The sequence below is a fragment of the Pristis pectinata genome, chromosome 16 (genome assembly GCF_009764475.1).
Source record: "Pristis pectinata isolate sPriPec2 chromosome 16, sPriPec2.1.pri, whole genome shotgun sequence".
Taxonomy (NCBI): Eukaryota; Metazoa; Chordata; class Chondrichthyes; order Rhinopristiformes; family Pristidae; genus Pristis; species Pristis pectinata.
The window spans coordinates 45,508,386-45,535,320 of NC_067420.1; the positions used below are offsets into that span (position 1 = coordinate 45,508,386).

At 49.0% G+C, this 26,935-nt stretch overlaps 3 protein-coding genes across 12 annotated transcripts in view; 1 reads left to right on the forward strand and 2 right to left on the reverse strand.

The window, feature by feature from the left end:
• The window catches only part of osgn1 (oxidative stress induced growth inhibitor 1), a 34,109-nt gene extending 29,534 nt beyond the window's left edge, over nt 1-4,575 (reverse strand). For 3 of the 10 annotated variants that reach the window (XM_052031609.1, XM_052031610.1, XM_052031604.1), the window contains exon 1: nt 2,798-3,313. The gene's annotated coding sequence lies outside the window, so the exon portion shown is untranslated. Of the gene's footprint in view, nt 1-1,523; nt 2,542-2,624; nt 2,738-2,797; nt 3,383-4,236 lie in introns of those variants that run through there. The other 7 variants (XM_052031611.1, XM_052031607.1, XM_052031613.1 and 4 more) reach the window with 6 other exon arrangements.
• Nucleotides 3,460-10,763, forward strand: LOC127578994 (uncharacterized). Its single transcript, XM_052031617.1, has 4 exons — nt 3,460-3,796; nt 5,098-5,364; nt 9,014-9,166; nt 10,057-10,763. The coding sequence occupies exons 1-4, from the start codon at nt 3,544-3,546 to the stop codon at nt 10,275-10,277; spliced, it is 894 nt and encodes a 297-aa protein (XP_051887577.1). The 5' UTR covers nt 3,460-3,543; the 3' UTR covers nt 10,278-10,763.
• A 5,229-nt stretch (nt 10,764-15,992) lies between these two features.
• Nucleotides 15,993-26,935, reverse strand: part of eif6 (eukaryotic translation initiation factor 6) — a 56,497-nt gene continuing 45,554 nt past the window's right edge. Inside the window, exons 4-6 of the mRNA XM_052031616.1 lie at nt 21,444-21,620; nt 18,771-18,952; nt 15,993-16,211 (exon numbers count right to left, since the gene is read on the reverse strand). Coding sequence (XP_051887576.1) covers nt 16,202-16,211; nt 18,771-18,952; nt 21,444-21,620 — 369 coding nt within the window. The 3' untranslated portion in view covers nt 15,993-16,201. The remainder of the gene's footprint in view (nt 16,212-18,770; nt 18,953-21,443; nt 21,621-26,935) is intronic.

Sequence of the window (26,935 nt, forward strand, 5' to 3'; positions counted from 1 at the left end):
AAAGATTTCTCTACCCAGAGTGTGGTGAGAACATTGAACTTGCTCACTCAGGAAATGGTTGAAGTGATTAGCAAAGATACATTTAAAGGGAAAGACAGACAGAAACAGAGGGCAAGAGGACACAAAATGTGGCAAAAAGAGGTGGGAATGATCACAAAGGCTGATGGAATGCTGGTGCTTGTATCTAGTGGCTACAATAAAAGGGAGTAGATGTTATACAGAGACCAGGTTAGACAACACAGCATTGAAATCAGCTCAGGAGCATGAGGGAAAAACTTGGGAATTACAGATCATTAGTCTGAAACCCATTGTCAGGAAATTACTGGAGTCTATAATTATCATAGAAAGCTACATACCCAATTGTCTCTAACACCAAAGATAGGCACCACTGTGGAGAACGTAGATGAAAGCATTCAATTATAAAGTGATATTAATAGCTTAACAAAATGGGCAAAGCTGTGGCAAATGGATTTCAATGCAGGCAAATGTGAGGTCACCCACCGCATCTAAAAAGGAGAGAACAAGTATTTTCAAAATGATGAAAGGTGAGAAGCAATGTGAATCCGCAGAGACCAGACACAGCCAAGCACATAGGTTAATAAAGTGTCATTGGCAGGTGCAGAAAATAATCCCAAAGGCACATGAAACATTGGCGTTTGTGTACAGTGGCTGCAGTAAGAGGGGAGTGGTGTTATACAGAGCCCAGGTTTGACGACATAGCAAGCACTGAAAGCAGTTCAGAGCACCACACCCTGGAGGGAGAACAGTATCAATTTATAGAATGATACCTGGATGCGGAGGGATAAATTATGAGACGAGGGATCACACAGAATGGGATTGTATTCTCTGGAATTTAGAAGGGGGTGGACACTAAAAATGCCCAGATATCACGGGGAGCCAACGTGATTGAGAACCAAAACAAGAAACAGGAGGTGTAAGCTGTAGAGCCTCTCAATTCAGTTCCACCATTCAGTAAGATCACAGCTGATCTGATCTTTTGTGTCTGCTCCACTTCCTCACCTCATCCCCATAACCCTCAATTCCCCAACATAATCTACTTTGGCACCAAGTTCTACTTTGCCTCATCAGGGGAAGCATCCTCACCTCATTCTACTCTGCCAACACATCATACACCTTCTTAACCACCCTATCAACTGGAGGCACCTTGTGCAGATGTAGCTATCAGGGAGACTGGAGGTCTCCCAGAACTCCCACATCTCACAAGCTGAACACACCACTAACCTTGGAGTCACTGTAACTACTCTAGCCTGACACTAAAAAAAAAATCACAGAAAGAAAAAGAACTTACCAGAGACTTACCTTATCCTCCTCTCGCCAAAGCCTCAAGCGCTCCACTCTAACATTGAGGCACTCCCACAATAGCCACTTCCAAAATGGCCACTCTGCTTATACCTACCTTCCTTTTATCTGCTGCTGTTAATTAGCCAATCAACTAGTAACAATTTGTAAATGTGCCTCTTTTAGACTCTTGCAAGGTGAAACTCACAAGCACAGAGACTCACCTCTTTTCAAAGCTCCCGCTCCAAATCCCGACTCTGCAGCCTTGTGTCTCCATTGTTTTCTGCTCGAGGTTACTCTAAGCAAAGCCCTTCATGCGAGAATTCCTGACTTTTAGAATGTAGCCTCTTGCGACATTCATCTTCCCCACTCGCTCACCCATTCACATCCCTCTACAGACTGTCCTGCTCACGACTTCTTTCCCCACCAATCTTTGTACCATCAGCAAACTTGGATAAGTTAAATCTGGACCCTTCACCCAAGTCATCAACTGAATAAATAAAAATAAAACTGTCCTGCTAGTGACATCCTCAATAAACTCTAACAATGATCCCCTGCCTTAAGCCATATTTTGCCTAATGTTATATTTTCATAAATAATTAACACTTCCTCAATTATGGATATATGCATTTTCTCAACATATGATTTTAGGTTATAATTAAAAAAAAACATAAAAATACACATAACCTAGGGATAAAAGAGAGAAAGGAGAACAAAGTAATAGAGTCATACAGCACAGAAGCAGGCCACTTGGTCCAACTGGTCCATGCTGACCAAATTCCAGTCTAAACTAATCCTATCTGCAGGCATTTGGCCCATATCCCTCCAAATCTTTTCTATGCACTTTTCCATGTGCCTTTTAATTGTACCTGCCTTAACCAATTCCTCTGGCAACTCGTTCCATATACTGAGCAATCTCTGAGTGAAAAAGTTGCCCCTCAGCTTAAACCCATCCCCTCTGGTTCTTGATTCCCCAACCCTGGGAAAAAGACTGTGCACATTCACCCTATCTACACCACTCATGATTTTATACACCTCTGTAAGATCACCCCTCATTCTCCTATGCTCCCAACCTGCTCAACCTCTCTCCACAAGTGAGTGTAACTTAAAGCAATTAATTACACTGAAGGACAAAGTACTGAGCAAACCAATAACTAAAAAGCTGATGATACCCCTGACCCAATGGCCTTCATCTACAATCTCAAAGATCAGTGTAATTAATTCCTTTAAAGTTCCCCCTCTCTCTTTTGCTCCCAGTTACTAGATCTATGAAAACCAATAAAATATTTGTTTAACATCCATTAATCGCTGTCAGACGGAGATACCTGCTGGGTGAAAGCTGGTGAGGAAGCACAGCTTCAATGGAAATCTGATGCGGAGGGCCTGGGTGTTGGGGGGGGGAGGGAGGGAGCGCCGGGGGAGGGAGGGAGCGCCACCGGAACACGTGCCGACCGCGCGCCGCCACCGTGCGCGCGCCCGAGCCCCGGAACTCACTCACCCGCTCCCGGGCGCGCTCCCGCTCCACTTCCCCAGCAGCCGGTGAAAGGCGGAGCTTGTAGACGTTACACCAATCAGCGCCCGCCACAGGGACACCTCCCCTCCGTCATTGGCTGCTGGCAGCCGCCCATCAAACAGCACCCTCACGCCTCAGCGTGGTGAGCCGGTGACCCGGGGTCAGAGCCGGACCCTGGTGTGAACTATGACCTGTGATCAGTGGGGCAGCTCCGGGAGGGAGACACCGGCCCCGCCGTCACCGAGGCGGCAGTGACCCCGCGGATGGCGGGGGCGCGCACTCCCGGAACACGTGCGGGCGGGTGTCGGGGTCAGCGGCCAGTGACCGAGTGACCCAGAGTGACCCGTCAGCTGCACGCCCATCACCAGGGTGACCGGTGACCCGTCACCGGGATGACCAGTGAGTGCACCTGGCACGTACACCCAGAGAGTGAGGTGTGACCGGGAGGGGCCCAGATGGACGACTGACCTCCCTCACGCCAGTCCCGGCCGCTCCATTACCGCCCCTTCGGCCACCGTTGTCCGGCCGCTCCCGCCAGAAACCGAGCGCCGGTCCTGCGCACCGCCCCCGCCACACATGATGGACATCGCGCTCCACCAATCAGCGGCGGGAGTGGCCGCGGACCGACCAATGGGCAGCCGAGGCGCCGTGCGGCTGAAACGGGATTCGCCAGAACCCTTCCGGTCAGCGGACCGAGAAGTTCCGGTCAGCAGCGGGCGGGAGGCCGGGCCATGGCCCTGCGCGGCCCCGAGCAGCGGCCCCGCGGCGGGTCGCCGATGATCTGGAGCGTGCGGGCGGCGGCGCGGGAGCAGGCGGGAGCGCGCGCGCCGGGAGCGAGCGCCTGCGGCGCGGTCGCGGTGGAGAACGTGCTGCGGGCCCTGGGCCTGGGCGCCTCGGCTGACGCGGTGGAGCGGGCCGTGCGGACCCGGCTGAGGGAGCTGCACGCCCCGCTGCCCCGCTACTTGATGTCCCGGAGTGTGGCAGGTAACGGAGGGCAGGGTCGGGCTGCCAGCCCCCTGGCTCAGGGGAACCTCCTCCCTCGGGCTGCGCTGCCGCCTGGTGCCCTGGTCCAGCTCCCTGGAGCACGGAATGGTTCCGGCACAAAGGATGCCAGTTCTGCCCGCTCCCAGACCAACTCCCCGCTTGCAGCCCCAGCCCTTCCTCCGAGGCTCTGCAAGTATTTCTCCTCAGTATATCCATCCAATTCCCAATGGAAACCACAGCACAACTTGCCTCCACCACACCTGCAGGCAGGGCATTCCAGATCCCAACCTCAGAAAAAAGCGTCCCCTCTTGTCTCTTTAATTTCTCTTCCTCTAGTTTATACTTGTGATCTCCTGTCCTCCAACTCTCCAGTCTGTCCATTGCCCCTCATCCCAGCGCATCACGGACACCAGCCTCCCCTCCTTGGACTCTGTCTTTACCTCTCGTTGTCTTGGTGAAGCAGCCGGCATAATCAAAGCCCCCACCCACCCGGGACATTCTCTCTTCTCCCCTCTTCCATCGGGTAGAAGATACAGGAGCCTGGGGGCACGTACCACCAGACTTAAGGACAGCTTACCCCACTGTGATAAGACTATTGAACTGTTCCCTTATACATTGAGATGGACTCTGACCTCACGATCTACCTTGTTGTGACCTTGCACCTTATTGCACTGCACTTTCTCTGTAGCTGTGACACTTCACTCTGTACTGTTATTGTTTTTACCTGTACTACATCAATGCACTCTGTACTAACTCAATGTAACTGCACTTTGTAATGAATTGACCTGTACGGTCGGTATGCAAGACAAGTTTTTCACTGTACCTTGGAACAAGTGACAATAATAAACCAATACCAACACCAATTTTATCAGATCACCCACCTGTCAACTTTCCCTAAAGAAGACAGTCCTAGCTTCTTTAATCTATCCTTGCAGCAGTAGCATCCCAGCACCATTCCTGGCAATCTCTGATATGCCCTCGTATCCTTACTATTGTGTGGTGACTATAACTGAACACAAGAGCATGTGTTGCCGGTGCATGTGAGCACAGTGTGTGTGGACAGGATGTGCCTGCAAATGAGATGTCAGGTTTTCTGGGTCCCGTCAAATTGTCAGGAGAAGCCTGCACTTCCCCCCCCCCCCCCCCCCCCCCCCCCTGCTCACCTGCTCTGGTGTGGGAGGTGCGGCTTCGAAGAGCAGGAAGAGGTTGGATTGTGTTTGGTGGGTGAACACGTGGGTTGGATAAGGGTTGGATCGGGACCTGTGCAGGCTGTAATGACCACACTCGGCTTTCTCTGCCAGGTGCGACCCACGAGCAGCTGCTGGAGGGAGCAGATGGGGCCAGCGAGGGCAGGGTCACTGGCAGGTTCTTCAGCTTCTACCCAGAGCGGGCAGTGGATCTGACGTCCTGGCTGGCTGGCTGGATCAGGAAGGGGGCTGTTCCTGTAGCCACCATGAACATGCAAGTGGCAGTGCCAGAGGGGGAAGAGATCCCAGATGCCTGGCACCATCAGATGATCTTCGGAGTGGGTGCAGAGGGGATTTACATGACCAATCCCCTAGAGCTCGGTGAGTCGGGAGACTTTGCAAATTCTTGTTCCTCGTTTCCATTGCCCCGGACATCAGGGATTCAGGCTGGAGCAGAGCACTAACTCAGTCCCTAGCCTGAAACTCCAGGAGTACTGGCCTCTCCTCCCTGCACTAAACCCTTATAACTCATCGAGGCTAGTTGTTGAGTAACCTTGCCTTCATTTGTGAACAAACTAAACAGGGAAATTAAATGATGTTTTATTTTATTGGCTGTGAGATGTCAAAGATAGACAGGCCTCCCATTAACAAAGCTGTGCTAACCATCTTTGACTAATCTCTGCCTTTCCAAGTGTAGGTTAATCCTGTCCCTCAGTTTTTTCTAAAAACTTCTCTACCACTGACGTTAGACTCTCAGGCCTGTAGTCAACTGGCTTATCTCTGCCGTTCTTCTTGAGTAAAGATACCACATTTGCTGTTGTCCAGTCATCTGGCACCTCAGCTGTGGTCACAGAAAATTTAAATACGTGCCAGGGCCCCAGCAATCTCCTCCCGTTCCTCCATAGCAGCCTGGGATACACCTCATCTCATCAATACATCTAACAGCTCCTTTTTAGCATCAACAAGTTCTAGAATTCCCTTCCCTCCCACCAACCCCAACTTCTCCAACCACAATGTCCTCCTTATTGAATGCAGATGAGAACTATTCATTTAAGACCACCTACGTCCTGTGGCCACCTTGCCTTCCTTTCTCTGGTGACCCTGGTAGGATTTTCCTTAATCCTGTCTACTGGTGGTGTTTCCACTTTGCCCTCCTAATTTTATTTTTAAGTTCAGTTCCCTCCTCCACTTTCCCCCCTGAGGGGCCTCCTCAGTTCTCCGCATTTATTTCTTTATCCAGCCCTTGATATCCCTCGGCAGCTGGAGTTGCATCAATTTGTTGACCTCATAGATGATCAAACAGTACAGCTCAGGAACAGGCCCTTTGGCCCACAATGTCTGTGCCGACCATTGTGCCAATCCAAACGAATCCCATCGGCCCGAATATGATTAGTCTTCTGGAGTACTGTGTGCCTTTCTGGTTTCTGCATTACAGGAGGGATGTGGAGGCTTCAGATAGGGAGCAGAAGAGGTTCCCCAGGATTAGAGAGTATGAGCTATAAGGAGAGGTTGGACAAACTTGGGTTGTTTTCTCTGGAGCGTCAGAGGCTGAGGGGAGACCTGAGGTTTATGAAATGATGAGAGGCAGAGAGAAGGTAGAGAGTTAGAGTCTTTGTCCAGAGTGGAAATGTCAAATACTAGAGGGCACAGCTTTAAGGAGAGAAGGGGAAAGTTTAAAGTTTTTTGTCTGGAATGTCCTGCCAGGGGAGGTGGTGGAAGTAGATATGATAGTGGTGTTTAAGGGGCATTTAGACAGACACATGAACGGGCAGGGAACAGAGGGATACAGGCCACGTGCAGGCAGATGTGCAGTTTAAATTGGCATTATGGTCAGTGCCGACATTGTGGGCCGAAGGGCCTGTTCCTGTGTTGTACTATTCTGTGTCATGTTCTACCAAGTCTCCGTGGATCCCATCCACCTTCATCTTCTGGATCAGCTACCATGAGGCACCTTGTTCAATGTTTTACTGAAGTCTGTATTCACAGGAACATTCATCCCCACCATCTTCCAAAATGGAAAGATAGTTGTGGAGTGAGATGCAGAGTGAGGCTTCCCTGACTCCCTACCAGCCCCCCTTATGTCTGCTGGTCACTCATCCCCCTCTAACTACGATTCATAGAGTCATACATCACGTCCATGCCAACTCTTTTGTCCATCGGCACTAATTCCATTTGCCCCCATTAGGTCTGCACCCTCCCATTAGGTCTGCACCCTCCCATTAGGTCTGCACCCTCCCATGCTTTGCCTATTTAAGTGCCTGTCTAAATGTCTCCTAAACATAGTGATTGTATCTGATTTCAGCACCACCTCTGGTATAGTGTTCCAGATATCAGCCACTCTGTGTGTGTAAAAAAGAAAACAAAATTCCTCAGAAGCTCATTTAAACTCCCTCTTACCTTAAATCTATACCCTCTTGTTTTCATACCCTTACCATGGGAAAAAATTCTGACCCAATATATTGCCTCTCATAATCTTATATACCTAATCATTTCATCCCTCAGCTCCTTTGTTCCAGGTCAATCGATACCAGCCTCTCCAATCTCTCCCCATAAGTAAATTCCTCCAATCCACTCTGCATCTCTTTGTGTTCTCACCAGTTCAATCACGACCTTCAAAAAGCCCCTCAGCCTCCAATATTTCAAGCAAAACAGCCCAAGTATGTCCAACCTTTCGTTATAGCTAATACTCTCTAATCCAGGCAGCATTCTGGTGAAATAGAAACACAAGAGACTGCAGATGCTGGAACTTGGAGCAATAAACAATCTGCTGGAGGAACTCAGCGGGTCCTCTTTTCCGCGCCCCCCCCCCCCACAGATGCTGCTCGACCCGCTGAGTTCCTCTAGCAAATTGTTTGTTGCTTAACATTCCTGGTGAAACTCTACTGCACCCTCTCCAAAGCCTCCTGTAATATGGCGGCCAGAACTGCATGCAATACTCGAAGTGTGGCCTAACCAGTGTTTTGTAAAGTTACCACATGACATTCCAACTCTTGTATTCTCTGCCCTGACCTGTGAAAACAAGCATTCCTTGTGCCTTCTACACCAGTTTATCAACCTGTGTTGCCACTTTCAGTGGACTGTGGACATTCCTTAGTGTCCCAGCATTTATTGTATATGTCTAACCCCTATTTGATTTCCCAAAATGTGTCACCTTGTGCTTGGTGGGATTCTGCCAACATTCTACCCAACTTTCCATCTGATCTACATCCCACTGTAGCCTTGGACAACCTTCCTCGCCATCCACACCACCGTCAATTTTCATGTCATCTGCAAACTTTCTAATCAAACCTCCATTCACAGCCAAGCCATTAATATCTATTCCTTTAGTTGTGGGGTGACTGCCCCTTAAACAACTTGCCATCTATGTAACCCTTAGCTTCACTGATGTACTCTGGTGCCTCCAGCTGGCACTGAAGCTCCAAATCCCAGCACAAACTGGTCAAACTGAAGACATCTCCTACCAATGAGGTCATTCAGACCGCAGGTGGGTCTCTCAATTCCCACGTGCTTCCAGCTGTATGACACACGGGACTGAGCACCCTGGCTTTCTTTTGACTTTATAAAGTCCCCTAAAGTAATCCAAGTACAAAAGAATTACATTTAAACGAAGGTCACATTGCCCCTCAATTAAAGAAAACGAACCACACTGCTAATCCTGCAGTGCTTATTTTGGATTAAAGTCAATAACTGTAGAAGTAGTGGAAGCCTCACCTGGTCCAACTAGCCATCAGCCACCAGCCTGTTGGTCTCACTTCTGCCTCCGCTGCTGGTGTCTGTGAGATGGTGGACTCGGTTTATAGGCCTGTTGCTGCTTCCTGTCTCCTACCTTCCCGCTGCCCCCAACTGGATGTACGACCCAGCTTCTGAAGTCTGGAACCTTTCTAATGACCGTCCTCGGTAGTTTCTGTGGACTGTGTGAGGAGGTGGGCTGGATGGGAGCAGGGAGATTCCCAGCAGATGCCTGGCTCCCAGACAGTGGGGTGTAGGGAAGGCATCGTGGCCCAGTTTAATGATGTTCCCCTCTGTGCAGTGAGCAGTCACATTGTGAAGCAGCACCTGTGCAGTGCCTCGCTGCTCCTGATCCGGCAGCAGGATGTCCTTGCTCGTCTTCCAAGTGATGCTGAGCAGTCGGTGCTCACAGAGCTCAGGGACCATCTGCCATGGAGACAACTGGATGTTGCAGGTCAGCAGAGAATTCAGATTATAACTGATGATCACAGGGTGGGGCAGATAGAAGCCGTAGGTTCTGTAGTGTCAGAGGTATCTGGGGTGGTCTGGAGTACGTATCCGTGTGGGTTCTGATGACCTGCACTCTAGGATCTCTAAAAGGAAGTGGTTACAGGCAGCGTGATGCATTGGTTGCAACTTATTAGGATTCTCTGGATTTTGGGCAGATGCCAGAGGGCTGGAAAACTGCAAATGTGGCGCCACTTTGCAGGTGGGAGGTAGAAAGCTGGAACCTATAGATGAGTCAGCCTGACATCTGTCATTGGGAAAATGCTGGAGTGCACCATTAAAGAGGCAGGATGTTGGGAAACTGTAGGACAATCCAGCTGAGTCAGTGTGGTTTCATTGGAAGGAATCGCGGCAAATTTATGGCAGTTATGGTGGATCATACACACTGGTGGGGGGAGACCCGTGAGTGAACATGGGGGTTTGCGCAGGGGGGAGAGATCTGTGGGTGAACCCAGAGAGGTGGGAGCGGTGGAGATCCATGGGTGAACGGAGGGGGGGGGGGAGAGATCTGTGGGTGAACAGAGGGAGGGGGAGAGATCTGTGGGTGAACATGGGGAGGGGGAGGGGTGGAATCCATGGGTGAACAGAGGGAGGGGGAGAGATCTGTGGGTGAACAGAGGGAGGGGGAGAGATCCGTGGTGAACATGGGGAGGGGGGAGAGATCTGTGGGTGAACATGGGGAGGGGGGAGAGATCCGTGGTGAACAGAGGGAGGGGGGAGGGGTGGAGATCCATGGGTGAACACGGTGTGGGGGGGGGGGTGGGGGAGGGAGACCAGCGGGAGACTTGTGGGTAGGTGATGCAGCAGCTGTGTGATTTACTGTCCCGCTCCCTGCAGGTCAGGTGGCTCGGATCATCGCTGGGAACACCGACGGTTTGGGCTCGCCTCACCTGGTCATCCCAGCCGCCTACAAGTCGGGGATCACGCTGTTCGTTCTGAGACACTCAGAAGTGGCCAGTGAGCTGTTTTCAGCCGCAGAGTTGCCTTTATCAGCGGATGGCGATAATCAGAGCCTGAACAACAGGGAGAACAGAGGCCTGGACTCTGGGGGCAACTGAGTGCAGAGATGTGCCAGAGCCTTTAGGCTGCAGACCCCTTGGGCCAGTCCAGGAGGAGTGTCATTGACTGGCACAGCACAGGACCCGGCCCTGTCACCACCATGCCCATGCCAACTATCGAATACCCATCTACTTTCATCTCACTCTCCAGCACTTGCCCCATGGCCTTCGTGATTGGAACCCACGCGGTCACAGGGCGAACATGCAAACACCACGCAGACAGCAGCCATGCTCAGGATTGAAGCTGGGTCACTGGAGCTGTGTGGCAGCGGAACTACCTGCTGCATCATCCAGCTGCCTGTGCCTGCTGAGTGATGTATTTCTGTGACTTGACCTGCTAATTCCAAACGTTTAGTTGAAAACTGTGAGTAGTACAAAGGTAAGAATCAGGAATGTGCAGGATCCTGGGTGACTTGAAACTGTAAGTTTTCTTTCAAAATCAGTTTACAAATCCAGACAGTTTGAAAATAAGATTTGTAGAGTTGTTGACCATTTTCAGTTCCTTTGCCAATATCTGGGTATGGATGGATAACTCGTGCAGGGAAGCCACTGCTGAGCTTTAACATCATGTGGCCATTTTTGCCTGCTCTGGTTTGACTTTGCGGTAAGGAGTGGTTCACGTGTGATTCTGATATTGGGACTGAAGAACCAAACAGCACCAGTTGGTGGTGCTCTAGGCTAGACCACCGGCCACTTCTGAACCGGTGGCTGTGTGCAGTCAGGATTCCTGGTCTGGGTTAAGGCCACACGTCATTGAAAGGCTCGTAGTGCTCGGTGCACATCCTCAGGGAGCACATTTAAACTGCAATGTATCTTGACCTCAGAAAGAAAATCAGTGCCATGATCCCTGGAAGGAAGGGACACGGGGCTGTGGGGCAGGGAGGCAGCGGCACACAGGGACTACTCTGACCACTGAGGGTGGGGTAGGCTGAGTCTGCCATAGATTTGATGAGTGATGGGTGTAGGTGTGCTGGAGCTCACTGACCTGCCATCCCCTCAACTAACGTTGGCTTGTGCTAACCTCACCAGTTCAGTTCAATCACTGATGTGCACCCTTCACTTGAGCAGCTTGAACGCCCTGCTGAGGTTTAATATAACCACAACTGGTTCTCTGCTGAACTGGTAAGCCCTCACTCAGCTCCCCATAAATATTACACTAAGAACTTTCATTTTTTTCCCCTAATGCAGTAACATAAAATGTGCTTATTTCCTTCATTAAAAATTAAAGAAAAATGTTCCATACATAACATACATAACATTAAACATAGATGATGGCGGTGATTTAGATCTCTCTGTCCTGCAACACACCAGTGCCACTGACTATAAATGGCTAGAACACATACACTCTGTCATAGGACAATCACAATCCAACAGGTCCTCGGACAAAGCTGGTTTTGTGTCTCTCTTGCCACACACTCAGATCGTGTCTTAAGTCCAGTTCCATCCTTGCACTGAGTCCCTTTACGCCAACAAAGCTGCTTCAATGTCACTGTTGAAAGTTGCCTGCTCAGGTGAGAGTTCCTCATTCCCAATGATGACAGGTGCAGCATTGCCCTGGTCTCGCCGGGGCAGGTTTGATCCCAGATCCAGAACCAGGACTCTCCTAGCAAGATGCCATCTTGAGTCAAACTGTGTCACCAGAACCAGGAATGTCCCAGCAGGACTCCATCCTGAATCAGACTGTGTCACCAGAACCAGGACTCGCTCTCCTAATGGGACCCCACTCTGGCTCCGACCCTGTACCAGAATCATAGAACAGTACAGCACAATATAGGCCCTTCAACCTGCAATGTTGTGCCAACCTTTAAATCTCGCCTAAGACTATCTAAGCCCTTCCTCCCACATATCCCTCTATTTTAAATTCCTCCATATGCTTATCTAGTAATCTCTTGAATTTGACCAATGTACCTGCCTCCACCACAACCCCAGGCAGCGCATTCCATGCCCCAACCACTCTCTGGGTAAAAAACCTTCCTCTGATATCTCCCTTGAACTTCCCACCCATTACTTTAAAGCCATGCCCTCTTGTATTGAGCATTGGTGGCCTGGGAAAGAAGCGCTGGCTGTCCACTCTATCTATTCCTTTTAATATTTTGTACACCTCTAGGACTTACTCTCCTGGCAGGACCCCACCCTGGGTCAGACCCTGTACCAGAACTAGGACTCTCCCAGCTGCTCCTGTTCTGAATATTAAATTCTTTTAAAATAAGCCAAAGGAATTAAACATCACATGTTGCTGAAATCAAGTCATTAATCCAAAGATTTTTTAAAAAACAATTTGCCTTCCCCTTTGTAAAGTTTCAGGTCGAGACCCTTCACCTGGACATCTTGCTGCCATTCGTTGTTCTGGAGTTGGTATCTGAGGGTCTGTACCCCAATGAGCATTGGTCTACAGAACTGTCCCTGAGTGACAGTCAGTCTTTTGGACTGTCTCAGTATGCGTGTTTCTGTACAGTATCGAGAGTCTGTGTGTGTGGGACTGTCCCAGTGCAAGTCTGTCTGGGAAAATGTTCCCAGTTGAGAGTCTGTATGAGAGTTGATGTCTGTGGGACAGTTCCCTTTGGAGATTGTGTCCCATTGAGTGTCTGTGGAATGGTACTACAGTCAGAGTCGGTGATTGTGAGATTGTACCCTTGTGAGAGTTGGTGATTGTGAGACTGTAGGTCAGTGATAAACTGTTTGGGTGACTGTACTCCACTGAGTGTGTGTATGATGATTCTGTGAAAATTAATTTGTGGCACTGCACACTAGTGAGTCCTTGTCTGTGGGATTGTACTCCAGTAAGAGCCAGTGTCTGCCTGACTGTATCCTAGTGAGAATGTGTGCAACTACCTAGTCGAGATCGGTTGGTGTGGGACAGTACAAGTCCATGTCTATGTGACTCTAGCTCTGAGAGTTGGTAACTGTGGAAATGTCACAGTGAGAGTCACCGTCTGTGGGACAGTACACTCGAGAGCATGTCCCATGGTGTGTCAGTGTTTGTGGGACTGTAACCAGTGAGTAAGTGTCCACGGAACTGTACCCCAGTGTCAGTTTCTATGAGACTGGACCTGAGAGGAGTCTGCACCCCAATGTCTGTGTGAGCAACACAACAGTACAGTGAGGGTTGGTGTCTCTGGGACCCCCTGTGAGACAGTGAAGGTGTGGGGAGAATGGGACCCATCTGTGGGAGCTGGAATCAGTGTCTGTGGGGAGCTTTTGATCTTCAAGAGATAGGAGGAATTGGGATTGTTTTGTCAGAGCAGTGAACTGCTCGAAAGAAAGAGTGAATAACGACAGTTGTTGATTGGAGAGACACAAAGAAAACCGCCTCCATGTAGTGGGCAGCCAGTAACTGACGAACAATGCCCCAGGAGCTGGTGGGAGCAGATTCAGTCACTGCTTTCAAATGGGCCCTCCAGCTACAGCCGTACAGCACAGAAATGGGCCCTCCAGGTACAGCCGTACAGCACAGAAATGGGCCCTCCAGGTACAGCCGTACAGCACAGAAATGGGCCCTCCAGGTACAGCCGTTCAGCACAGAAACAGGCCCTCCAGGTACAGCCGTTCAGCACAGAAACGGGCCCTCCACATATAGCCGTACAGCACAGAAACGGGCCCTCCATGTTCATTCTGAGTTTCTAGCCCATTGACGTTAATCCTGTTTGCCTTCGTTAAGTCCATCCCCTTCTGTTGGGTAAAAAAAACAACTTTCCCCTCTGATCCCCTTTAAAACTCCCTCCTCATACCTTACACCTACACCCTCTTGTTTTTGATACCCCTACATTGGGAAAAAGATTGACTACTTACCCTATCTGTGCCTCTCATAATCTTATATACGTATCAGGTCACCCCCTCAGCCTCTTTCACTCCAGGGTAAACAAGCCCAGCCTGTCCAGTCTCTCCCCATAACTAAAGTCCTCCAATCCAGGCAACATCCTGGTGAATCTCCTCCGTACTGTCTCCAGCGCAATGACACCCTTCCTATCGTGTGGTGACCAGTTACAAGTCGTTGGGCACAGAGCTGAGGAGTAAGACCGATGGGATTGTGCTTAGGAGCTGGCACAGGCAAAGGGGCCCTAACTGCCCCTGGGCAGCAATGAGCCCAGCACTCCCTAATGCCCAGCTTCCAGAACCTACCTCCCTCACAAGTCTGTCACAATAGCTGTGCTGCAGCAGTCCTACTGCCTCCCAGGTAGTCCCATCTCCCCCACTGATGAATCACATCTCAGACAGTGGCAGGTGCACAGCTTCAGTTGGCTTTTCCTTGCTGCCTTTCAGTGAAACCCAATCTATTGCCGCAGCAAGTTAAGGACTTGAAAATGCTTCAATTGATAACTCATGGCTCTCCAGCCAAGTGTGTACATACAGACAGCAACACCTTGACAAGGATGAAGCTGTGTGCTCTGTGATGCTGTTGTTGGACATATAAATGCCTTGGCTGATAGGTTTGCTGACAACATGAAGACAGTTTAAGGCTTTTAGATAGACACATGAATATGAAGGGAATGGAGGGATGTGGATGATACACAGGAGGGGGACATTTAGTATAAATCGGCATAGGATTGGCACAACATGGGCCTATCTAGAGCTGCTTGAACACCCCTATCGTATCTGCCTCCACCACCACCCCAGGCAGCGCATTCCAGGCACCCACCACTCTCCTTGTTTAAAAAACACTTCCCTTGCACATCTCCTTTGAACTTTTCCCCTCTCACCTTAAGTACATGCCCTCAATTCAACGCTGGGGAAAAGATACCAGCTGTCTACTCTATCTATGCCTCTCATAATCTGATAAACCTCTATCAGACCTCTCTTCAGCCTCCACTGCTCCAGAGAGAACAACCCAAGTTTGTCCAACCTTTCCTCATAGCACATGACCTCTAATCCAAGCAGCATCTTCTGCACCCTCTCCAAAGCCTCAACGTCCTACCTGTAATGGGGTGACCAGAACTGAATGCAGTACTCCAGATGCAGCCTAACTAAAGTTTTATAAAGCTGCAGCATAACTTCCTGACTCTTGAACTCAGTGCCTTGACTAATGAAGACAAGCATGCCATATGCCTTCTTTACTGCCCTGTGTATCAACCTGTGTAGCCACTTTCAGGGAGCTTGCTAGAGAAAATGTATAAATAAAAGGGCTGCCCGTTTAAGACAGATGAAGCAAGATGTTTTCTCTCAGAGGGTCACAACTCTTTGGGACTCTTCAAAGGGTGATGGAAGCAGAGCCTATGAATATTTGTAAGGCAGGGGTAGATAGATACTCAATAAGCAGGGAGTGAAAGTTTATGGGTGAACCCAGTGTGCAGAGTTGAAGTTACAATTAGGTCAGCTTCACCCTAAACAGCACAGCAGACTGGAGGGGGCGAATGGCCTCCTTCTGTTCCCAATTCCCATGTGCAAGGCCCTTGGTGATCTGGAGCAGAAAGCTCATTCCGTGCTACAACTGGAAATGCCTCCTGTAAATGATCAGGTATAATTGCACTTAGGTCAGTGTCTCAGGTGGAAGGTGTACGCAGGAGCAGCCAGCCACGAGGATCCTTGAATCACGTCTGCGAGTCTCTTACTCCCACCGGGAAGCTTGACACTGCAGCTAATTCCCAGATTCCAGAGGGGAATTCCTAAAGCACAGGAACTCTCCTTCCAATTCTGATTGCTCATTACACCAAGCTTTTGAAGAATGACTGACATGTCCATAAAAAGCAAGGATTGACTTTTTTTTTTGAACACAGTAAATAAGAAACTGATCATTTAATTAGCATTGAGCATTCAACAATCTTGTATTTTACATTTATATTTTTCATGGTATTTAGCTGCAAAATAGGAGGGGTGTGAAACAATGCAGAACCGGTGTCCTTCTGCCCCAGGCCTGGCTGGTTTTCCTGTGCTGTACAGACTACTGATGGAGCAGCTCACTCTCCCAAAGCTCTTCGATATCTACTCATCTATGTCAGGCTGTGAGAGAGAGAGAGAGAGAGAGAAAAAACATGTGTCAGCCTCACTCTAGTAAAATGCAACAAATAACCAGAGAACAGTCACCAGCAGATATACAGGCAGCACAGTCCCTCACAGCTCCAGCGACCTGGGTTTGATCCTGATCTCAGGTGCTGTCTGTGTGGAGTTTGCACATTTCACCCAGGTGCTCTGATTTCCTCCCTCATCCCAAAGACAAACAGGTTAGGAGATTAAATGTCTGCTGTCAGTTGTCCCCAGTGTGCAGGTGAGGGATAGGATCTGGGGGAAATGATGGCAATGTGGGGAGAATAGGCCACAGAAACTGCTCTGTGAGCCAGCATGGACCTGATGGGCTGAATGGCCTGTCATAAATAAATAAAACTCCAAGTTCCCAGTCCTCCATACATACACACACACACACACACACACACACACAGAGGAGAGGGGAGCGCTACAGTGAGGCAGTCTTAGGGTTAAGTGAAGAGCCATCGAACTACACTGACAGGTGGAGTCCCAGCTGGGGAGGGTGGCGTCAGCTTCACCAACCCTGTGGCTGGGGCAGGTGAAAGGCAGTCAGGATTCTAGCGCTCATTTGCAGTGTGCAGAGAGCCTTTTCCTCTGCATAGTGCAACCACAGCATCATCACGTACAGCATCACGTACAGTGGTCTGAGGTGTGGCACCTACACGTTACGCTGCAGAAACTCTCCAAGCCCACAACCACCACTGGTTAAATTGCCAGGGGGAGCTGCTACAGAAGTTACCAACCCAGAGTAAAAGCGCAAAGAATTGAGTGGTGAGAATGCACAACAGTGGCGAAGTAGTAATCTGTGTCCTAAACAAGAATCCATGGATCACTACAGACAACAAAGTTCAGGGCTGGAGTACAAATGGGAGTAGGCGATGCTTCTGTGTAGAGCCTCACCCTGGAGTAATTATGCTCAGTCTGGGCCTCACACCCTTGGACAGGGAGGTGACCCGAGGCAGGAGCAGTGCAGCCCAATGATAGGGGGCAGATGATTAGTGATGAGAATGGACCACACAGGCTGAATCAGAAGGTTGTGCTCTTTTTAAAAGGTCTCAAGATATTGAAGGCATTCATTAGATGAACACAGCGAAACCATTTCATCTTGTAAAGAATCCTGAACAAACAAAGCTTCAACCGAGTTAGGAAATGGACTGGGACCAATCAGCCATGGTACTGAGGGAACCGCAAAGGCAGGAGAGTGGAACTAAGTGAATCAGTCATCAAACCGATTAGTGGGACTGGTTTGCGGGCCCTGGTCTGTTTATACAGTTGTGGGGAGGCTCAGCCCAGTGTGGGCTTTGTTCTTTAGTTAAGTGGTGGGAGATAGAAAGGTGTTAGTGTTCACTGGGAGCTGGGTGTCCTTGTACGGGGATCACTGAAAGGTGATGTGCAAGTACAGCAAGCAATTAGCAAGGTATTGGTATATTATTGTCACTTATACAGTGAAAAGCTTGTCTTACAAGCCGATTGTACAGGTCAATTCATTACACAGTGCAGTTACATTGAGTTAGTACAGAGTGCATTGAGGTAGTACAGGTAAAAACAGTAGCAGTACAGAGTAAAGTGTCACAGCTACGGAGTGCAGTGCAATAAGGTGCAAGGTCACAACAAGGTTGATAGTGAGTCATAGTCCATCTCATTGTATAAGGGAGCTGTTCAATAGTCTTATCACAGTGGGGTAGAAGCTGTCCTTAAGTCTGGTGGTACGTGCCCTCAGGCACCTGTATCTTCTACCCGATGGAAGAGGAGAGAAGAGAGAATATCCCGGGTGGGTGGGGTCTTTGATTATGCCGGCTGCTTCACCAAGACAATGAGAGGTAAAGACAGAGTCCAAGGAGGGGAGGCTGGTGTCTGTGATGTGCTGGGCTGTGTCCACAACTCTCTGCAGTCTCTTGTGGTCCTGGGCAGAGCAGTTGTATGTTGGCCTTTATTACAGGAGGATGAGTCAGGAGTAGAGGTGTCCTGCTCCAGTTATGTAGGGCCCAGGTGAGACTGCATCTGGAACATTGTGCACAGGGCTGGTCTAACTTGTGATGGTGGGAGTGCAGTGAAGGTTCACCAGATTGATTCCTGGGATGGGTGTTTGTCCTACAAGGAGAGATTCAGCAGACCATGCCTGTACAGGCGACATGTTTCCCCTGGCTGAGGAGTCAGTTTCAAAATAGGGGCTCGGCCGTCGACTCATTTCTTCATCCAGGGGATGGTGAATTCTCTCCCCATGAGTATTAAGGGAATCAAGGGATATGGGGCAAGTGCAGAAAAGTGTTGCTGAGGTAAGAGATTAGCCTGATCTTACTGATGGGTGGAGCAGATGAGAGGCTGAATATGAACAAAGGAGTGAGCAGGAGCAAGCCACTCCTTCTCCTTGTGTACAGAAGTCAGCACAACTCCACCAAATGCCTAACTGTAAAGAACTAAGATCATTTCTTAGCACAAGTGCTACAGCTCAAGTATTGGTCCTTCTCGCCAGACACGTGTTGGGTGGAAGACTTGCACTCCCCCCCCCCACCCCCACCCCCGATCATTACTCACCTTTCTATCAGTGAATCTCTCATACTGGTTGCAATTGCACTTGGCTGCGCTTCGTTTAATCTAAAAACGCTCTCGATGACAGACAGCTCTGTGCTGGTGGTATCGAGCCCGCAGAAAGCACACCAATCATTCACCACCATGCCTCCACCAATCACCTCACTGCCACGGTTCACGGTTCCTGCCTGCAACACAGCAGCAAAGACAAATGAGCATGGATCTGCAGCACGAGGAAACAACAGTCATGCAGCCTGCCCAATGGCTGCACCACTCCACTGCAGAAAAACTGCAGCAGCACTGTTTGGAGGTGGGAGGAAACATTCAGAGGAACATCAGATGGCAGGAATCTAACAGCAAGCAGAACAACGACACAAAACTAAGTGAGAATGTGAGGATGCAGAGAGGGGACACGGGCCGCAGCATGGCAACTGGAGGGATGACCTGGGGAAAGGTGAGGGATCCACCAGAAAAATCAGGAACGCACATTTTAAGTGGTGAAAGATTGTGAGATGTTCAATGGAACCTGGGTATTCTTGAACACAACTCACTGAAGATGCGGGTAAATGGTAGGTGATCTTTATCGCTAATATACTACAATTATACAGCTGAGACCACACCTGGAGTGGTTGTGCAATTCTCACTGTCTCAGCAGTTTTGGATACAGGGAGGATGGGACAGGATTGAAATGAGAAGTAGTATTGTCACTTAAAGGACAGTGAACCCCTGGAACTGGCTAGCTGTGAGGGCAGTGGGTGGCCACTGACTGCATTCAAAACTTGGATCAACAGATTTCTGGACATTAAAGAAATTAAGAGATATGGGGATAGGCTATGATAATTGTTGGCAGACCAAACTTGAGGGGCAAATGGCCTACTCCTATTTATAGGATAGCTGACAATGCTGGAAACTCTCGGCAGTATCTGGGGAGAGAGAGGGGGGAGGGGGGAGAGGGGAGTTAATGTTTCAGGTCAAGGAAGGAAACAAAACAAGTGAGTTGTATGCTGTAGAGAGGGAGGGGGAAGGACGGGTAGAACAAAGGAATTATCTATGGTAATACCTAGGGTGAGGCCAGGGTTGTTGTGGGAATAAGTTGTAGAGGTCATCTGGTCGTTGGGTTAATGGGAGCTGTTAGAGAAAGAACAAAATCTATGAGACGAGGCACAGAGTCACGAAGTTGTACAGCACAGCCCATCTTGTTCATGCCCATCTACACTAATCTATTTGCTGACATTAGGGCCATTTCCTTCTAAGCCCGGCCGATTTAAGTGCCCACCCAAATGCCTCTTAAATGTAGAGGGAATACAAAGGAATGTGAAAGAGTGCAGAAGGCAGGGCTGTAAGACACATCCACCAGGTCAGGCTACTGATGGCAAGTCTTCAGTTAAAAGTTATGAACAGGACATGGGAATGTGTTTCGCTAAAAAGTTCAGGCCGTGAAGGACATCAAACATGGGGACACCTCCACCTGTAGGCTCCTCTCCAAGACACAACACTTTGGTTTGAAATATATCACTGGCCCTTCATCATCACTGGGTCTAAATCCTGGACCTGCCTCCCTGACACATTCAGCAAACACTTCCACCAGAAGGAATCAGAATCGGGTTTATTATCACTGACATATGTCGTTTGTTGTTTTGTGGCAGCAGTACAGTGCAAGACACAGTCATAAAAATTACTATAAGTTACAAAAATAAATAAACAGTGCGAAAGAGGAATAATGAGGTAGTGTTCATGGACCGTTCAGAAATCTGATGGCGGGGGGGGGGGGGGGGGGGGGGGGGGGGAGGGGAGGGGGGGGGGTAAACGCTGGAGTGAAGCCTAGGCCCTGAGAAATGAACATAAACACAGGGATGGGCACAGCAGGGCACACAACACCGTCGTGGTGGCAGGTGGTGTTGGAGAGAAGACAGAAGATGGTCACCGTGCGGGGAACAGGAGGGGAGGGGGTGGGGGGGGGGGGGTTGTCACTGTATCCACCACAGCGAGCACTGCCCAGCCCGGGCACAGAGGGAATGGAAGAACTGAGTCTGATGCAAATACCTCACCTCCCTCCGGGTAGGGCGGGAGCGGCGGGCTGTGCCGTTGCCATGGCAGCTGGCCACTGTGAGCACCGTCTACAGCGAGGCTCCAGGTGAGTGTGTCAGCGGGTCACGTGCCTGGACTGGTCGTCATCGAGTCACGTGTTCGACTGTGCGTCATAAGACCCCATGTTCTTGATGTTATTGGATCATGTGCCCAGGTGTGGGCGTTGCCTGGTCACATGTTCATGGTCACATGGCCACCACAGCTGGGCCTGACAGTGCCACCAACGCCCGCACTGGCCCCGGCCTGCCGCTGCCCTCCATGGATCCACCACGGGGACAACGCGCTGCTGGGGTAGTCTGAGCGTCCAATGTCAGAGGACCCAGCTTGTCCTGCAGTGGCAGTGATGGGCAGCACTCTCTCCTGTGCTCTGCACCGTGAACCTTCTCGGGTGTCGGTGCCTGTACTGACCCGTCAGCTGGGGCTGGCTCTACCACGGGAAATCCGTCCCCCATTTGACGACGCCACCAAGATGGCTGGTCTCAAACATTCAATAGTTAGTGGGTCACCACCCATGTTAATTGACAGTTCATCAATAATTAACGGGCTTCAAAGCACAAGGGCGTGGAGAGGGAAGAAAGAAACAGGCCTTACCACCAGTGGAATCTGCAGTAGTGAGGACAGCTCGTCTTGGTCTTCGATGGAAGTCTTGGGGTGAACCAACCCTCCCTGGTTACTGAAAGCACAGTAACTGCCGACCAGAGCCTGCTGTGCCACAGTCTGCCGGAACACCTCCACCTTCAGCACATCTGCCAAGATCTCCTCTGTCTCCTGCACAAGGAAGAGAGAAAGGTGCTTAGTCTAGGAACAGATGAGGTGCCAAGTGATGTGAAGGGGTTCAGTGTCTTGCACCAAGGTTGGCACCACTCCCCCACTAAAACCCTCGACGCCTCCACCACCAAACCTCCCTCAAATCGGTCTCACCCACCAGTATAGTACACAAGATGTGCCTACGTGAGCAACACCCTACAAGGGTGCTCACAGCACAACATAACCTGAACAGTAATGGGCTGACTTTGCAAACACAGCCACTAACACCATTACTGGAATAAATAGGCAAACCCATTCCTCGAGGGACAGTAGAGCAGTGGAACAGCACTGTTGGACACATGGGGGAGTGGTGGGGGGGGGGGGGGAAGTGGGGTGGGTCCCTAGGCCGAAAAACACAATGACTCAGCAGTTCCTCCAGCATCATCGTGTTTTTCATCTAGATTCCAGCATCTGCAGTCCTTTGTTTCTCCAAGTTCCCTAGGTTGTCCTTGCAGCCTTTCTTAAATAAAGGCACAACATTAACCACCATCACCCGTGGCTAATGATGATACAATTACTTCTAGGGCCCCAGCAATTTCTTCCCTTGCTTCTCACAATGTCCTGGGATACACTTGGTCAAGTCCCAGAGATTTATGTGCTTCAACACCACCAACATGTCCGTTTTCGTAATATCAATGTGGTTCAGGACATCATTTTCTTTCCTGAATCCCCTAGATTTTCTGAGCTTCTCCATGGTAAATACAAGTAAGTACTCATCTGCCCATCTCCCATTGCACCACACACAACCACGCTGATCATTAAAGAAGCATGTTCTCTCCAGTTACCCTTTTGCTCTTAATACACATAGATTCTAAGATTCTCAACACTATCAGCCAAGGATATCTCATGTCCCCTTTTTGCTCCCCTGATCTTAAGTGTCCTCCAACATCCTTTGTCCTCAAGGGATTCACTGTTTCAAGAAAGCAACATCCATCATCAAAGATCCCCACCATCCAGCCATGCCATCTTATCGTAGCTACCATCGGGTAGGAGGTACAGAAGCCTGAAGTCCCACACCACCAGGTTCAGGAACAGCTACTTCCCTTCAACCATTCGGTTCTTGAACCAACCGGCAAAACCCTAATTACTACAGTTTAGTAACACTATGACCACTTTCATCACTTTGCACTAAAATGGGCTTTGTTTTTTATCTAATTGTGTTCTTTCTTGTAAAAATTGTGTATAATTTGTGTAATACGTTTTTCTTGTGTATGCCACTTATCTGATGCTCTGTGCCTGTGATACTGCTGTAAGCAAGTTTTTCATTGCACCTGTGCACACATGGACTTGTGCACATGACTCTAAACTCAACTTTGACCCCAGCTCCATATACCTGACATATGCCTCCTTTTTCTGACCAGTGCCTCAATATCCCTTATCAACCAGGGTTCCCTAATCCTGCTGGTTTTGCCCTTCACTCTAACAGGAACACATTAGACAGGCTGAGAAGAGGGATAAAGACCAAGGTGCAGGCAAATGGGATTAGTATAGATTAGCATCATGGTTGGCACAGACAAGGTGGGCTGAAGGGCCAGTTTCTGTGCTGTACTGTTGCATGTTCTCCCATCCCAGGGATCAATCCAGTGAATCTTCACACCACCACCTCTGGGACAAGTATATTGGAAGCAGTTTATAATCTGACAAATGAGGATAAAAAGGTTAAGGGGGGAAAACTGAGTATGAAAGTAAGCTTGCATGGAACATGAAAAACTGACTGTAAAAGCTTCTAGAAATGTGGAAGAGGAGAAGGTTAGTGAAAGCAAATGTAGAACCCTTTATCAAAATGTGGGAAACTATGACTGGGAACAATTGGAATCATAGTCAACATATCCAGTGGAGTTTTTTTGAATGACGTAACTAGTAGAATTAGAAAGAGAGAGCCAGTGGATGTGTTTATTTGAACCTTCATAAGGTTTTTGCTAAAATGGGATTGGGTGTACTGTAGTGGCATGGATTACAGATTGGTCAACACACCAGGAAACAGATAGGACTTGTTCTGGGTGGCAGCAGTGACTGGTGGGATCCAGGCACTGCCCCAGCTATTCACAATACATGTCACATTTAGTTCCTTCATCCAGTCACAGACATCTCTAAACCTGCAGCTGACACAAAGCTGGGTAGGGGAAGAGCATGCACTGTGAGGAGTATGTAGAGATTGGGAAAATACATAGTCCATGCAGTTTAAAGTGGATAAAGTTGAGGTTATTCACCTTGGTTCCAGAGAGACATTACCTGAAGAGCGATGAACTGGGATAAGAGGAGATGTAATGAGACCCGGGTGTGCTGGTACACCACAGTCAGAGTACCACAGCAAAGAAACAGGCCCTTCGGTCTATCTAGTCCATGTCACCAATCTTAGTGTCATCTGCAAATTTGCTGATCCAGTTTACCACATTATCATCTAAATCATTAATATAGATGATAAACAACAACAGACCCAGCACCGATCCCTGCGGCACACCACTAGTTACAGGCCTCCAGTCAGAGAGACAACCATCTACCACCACTTGCTGGCTTCTACCGCTCAGCCAATGTTGAATCCAATTAGCTACCTCATCCTGAATGCCAAGCGACTTAACCTTCTGGAGCAGCCTCCCATGGGAGACTTTGTCACAGGCCTTGCTAAAGTTCATGTGCACAATGTCCACCCCCTTTCCCTCATTGACCTTCTTGGTAACCTCCTCGAAGAACTCTACAAGATTGGTTAGACATGACCTACCATGCACAAAGCCATGTTGACTATCCCTAATCAAGCCCTGTCTATCCAAATACTTGGATATCCTCTCCCTTAGAACACCTTCCAATAACTTAACCAGACTGACATCAAGCTTTATCGTCCTATAATTTCCTGGCTTATTCTTAGAGCCTTTCTTGAACAACGGAACAACATTAGCTATCCTCCAGTCCTCTGGCACCTCACCTGTGGCTAAGGATGTTTTAAATATTTCTGCCAGGGCCCCTGCAACTTCAGCACCAGTTTCCCACAAGGTCTGAGGGGACACCTTGTCTGGCCCTGGGGACTTATTCACCTCAAGACAGCCAGCACCACCTCTTCTGTAATCTGGGTACGGTCCATGACCTCTCTACTCTTTTGCCTCAGTTCTGTAGTCTCTGTGTCTGTCTCCAGAGTAAATACGGATGCAGAAAATTAACGTGAGATTTCCCCCATCTCATTTGGCTCCGTGCATAGATGACCACACTGATCTTCAAGAGGACCAATTTTGTCCCTTGCCACCCTTTTGCTCTTTATATAGCCGTAGAAACCCTTGGGATTCTCCTTCACCCTGTCTGCCAGCGCAACCTCATGCCCTCTTTTGGCCCTCCTGATTTTTCTCTGAGGTGTTCTCTTGCATTTCTTATACTCCTCAAGCACCTCATGTGATTCTAACTGCCCACACCTGATATGTGCCACCTTCTTTTTCTTTACTAGGGCCTCAATATTCCTCGATAACCAAGGTTCCCTAAACCTGTTAAGCCTTGCCTTTTATTCTAACAAGAACATACAGATTCTGTACTCTCTGACTGTGCCACTGACCACCAGTGGCTGAAAACAAGTGTTCAGGTGCAGCAAGCAGGTAGGAAAACAAACAGTATGTTGGCTTTTATGGCAAGAGAATCTGAGGACAGGAGCAAGGGCATCTTGCTGCAGCTGTACAGGGCCTGGTGCGACCCTTCTAGAGACGTCAGTGCAGGCTTGGTCTCCTTATCTGATGAATGTTCTTGTTATGGAGGGAGCACGATGAAGGTTTAATAGACTGACTCCCGGGATGGCAGGACTGGTACTGGTGTGAGGTGAGATTGGGTCAGATAGGTCTATATTCACTGTAGAGTAGAATTTTATGCGCTTCTATGAGATCCCCACTCATTCTAAGATTAGACAGGTTAGGTAAAGGGAGTGTGTTCTCCATGGCTACAAAGTCCGAAACCAGGAATCACAGCCTCAGGATACAGGGTGTGTGGGTTAGAACCAAGATGAGAAATATTTCTTTGCCCAGAGAATGGTGACCCTATCACAGAAGGCAGAAGAGGCCTGGGGAATTAAATATACTCAAGGAGGTAGTAGATATATTTTGTTTAATGCCAAAGGGATGAGGTGGTGAGACAGGGTGCTGCAGTGGATGATCAGCCTGGTGTGGCCTACTCCGGATGTGGAATTTCTGTGTTCCTGCTCTAGGACACACAAAATCAAAAACAAAACAGAATCAGAAAGTGTGGACAATCTCAACAAGTTTTCACAGTATGTCTGTCTGTTTCAATTTCCAGCATTGATTTTCAGATATTTTAAAAAGTTGGTTTCAGGTCAGTCAGGTTTGAATTCTCTTTACAAGATGACAGGAGAGAAGAACCTGACAAAGCCTGGGTTAAGTGCCCACTGGCAGGCTGACTGCCCTCTGTAGCAGTGTGACCAGTGATCATTGCCTTGGAGGCCAAGCTGTGGTTCTGCAACATCCTCACCTCTGACCAGTGGCTGGGCAACAGGCTTATTCAGTACCAGCACCAACAGGGGGTGGGTGCTGCCAACATGGGCATGGTGTGGAAACTGAGCCACTGACACCAGTATCCAACATGCACTCTTGTACCCACAACTGGAGAAACACCATTCACAACCTGTTTATCTTTGCATGTGAACATAAACTCAGCGGTATGAAAACAAAAAGGAGATATACAAATTATTTCAAAGTAGTCCCAACCTGGAAAGGTACAGGTACACTGAGTCTGGTCAAAAATGTCCCCAAAGACAGCAAAGATAAAGGGAGAACATTACTGCTAGCCTCAAGCTTTTCACAACCTCTCCGAGTTTCTGCTATAGTTACTACCAAGAATCAACATTTCAAAAAAAGCACAGTATTTCTTTTAATAAAAGTAATTCCGCAGTGGTCTTTACACAGTTTCATTGAGTGTGCAGGATACAAGTGTTGCACTACAGTGGTGAGCAGTGGTTTTCATGAACTTGCTCACTACCCAGGGTCACTGTTACAAGCAGTGAGCTCACAGGAGGACTCCATGACTAAGCATTGAAGCAGAGGCAGGGGGTTTCATGGTTTACACAAAGCAAGAATGGTCAGAATTAAGGGAGGAGTAAGCTGACATTCTGGAGTACATTGAGCAAGACTAGGAATACTTGAACACATCAGGATGGATAAATCCCCAGGGCCAGATGTGATCTATCCCCGGATGCTAAGGGAAGCCAGGGAGGAGATTATTGGGGTTCTAACAGACATTGTTAGCCATGGGGGAGCCACCAGAAGGCTGGAGGATGTGGTCCCCTTGTTCAG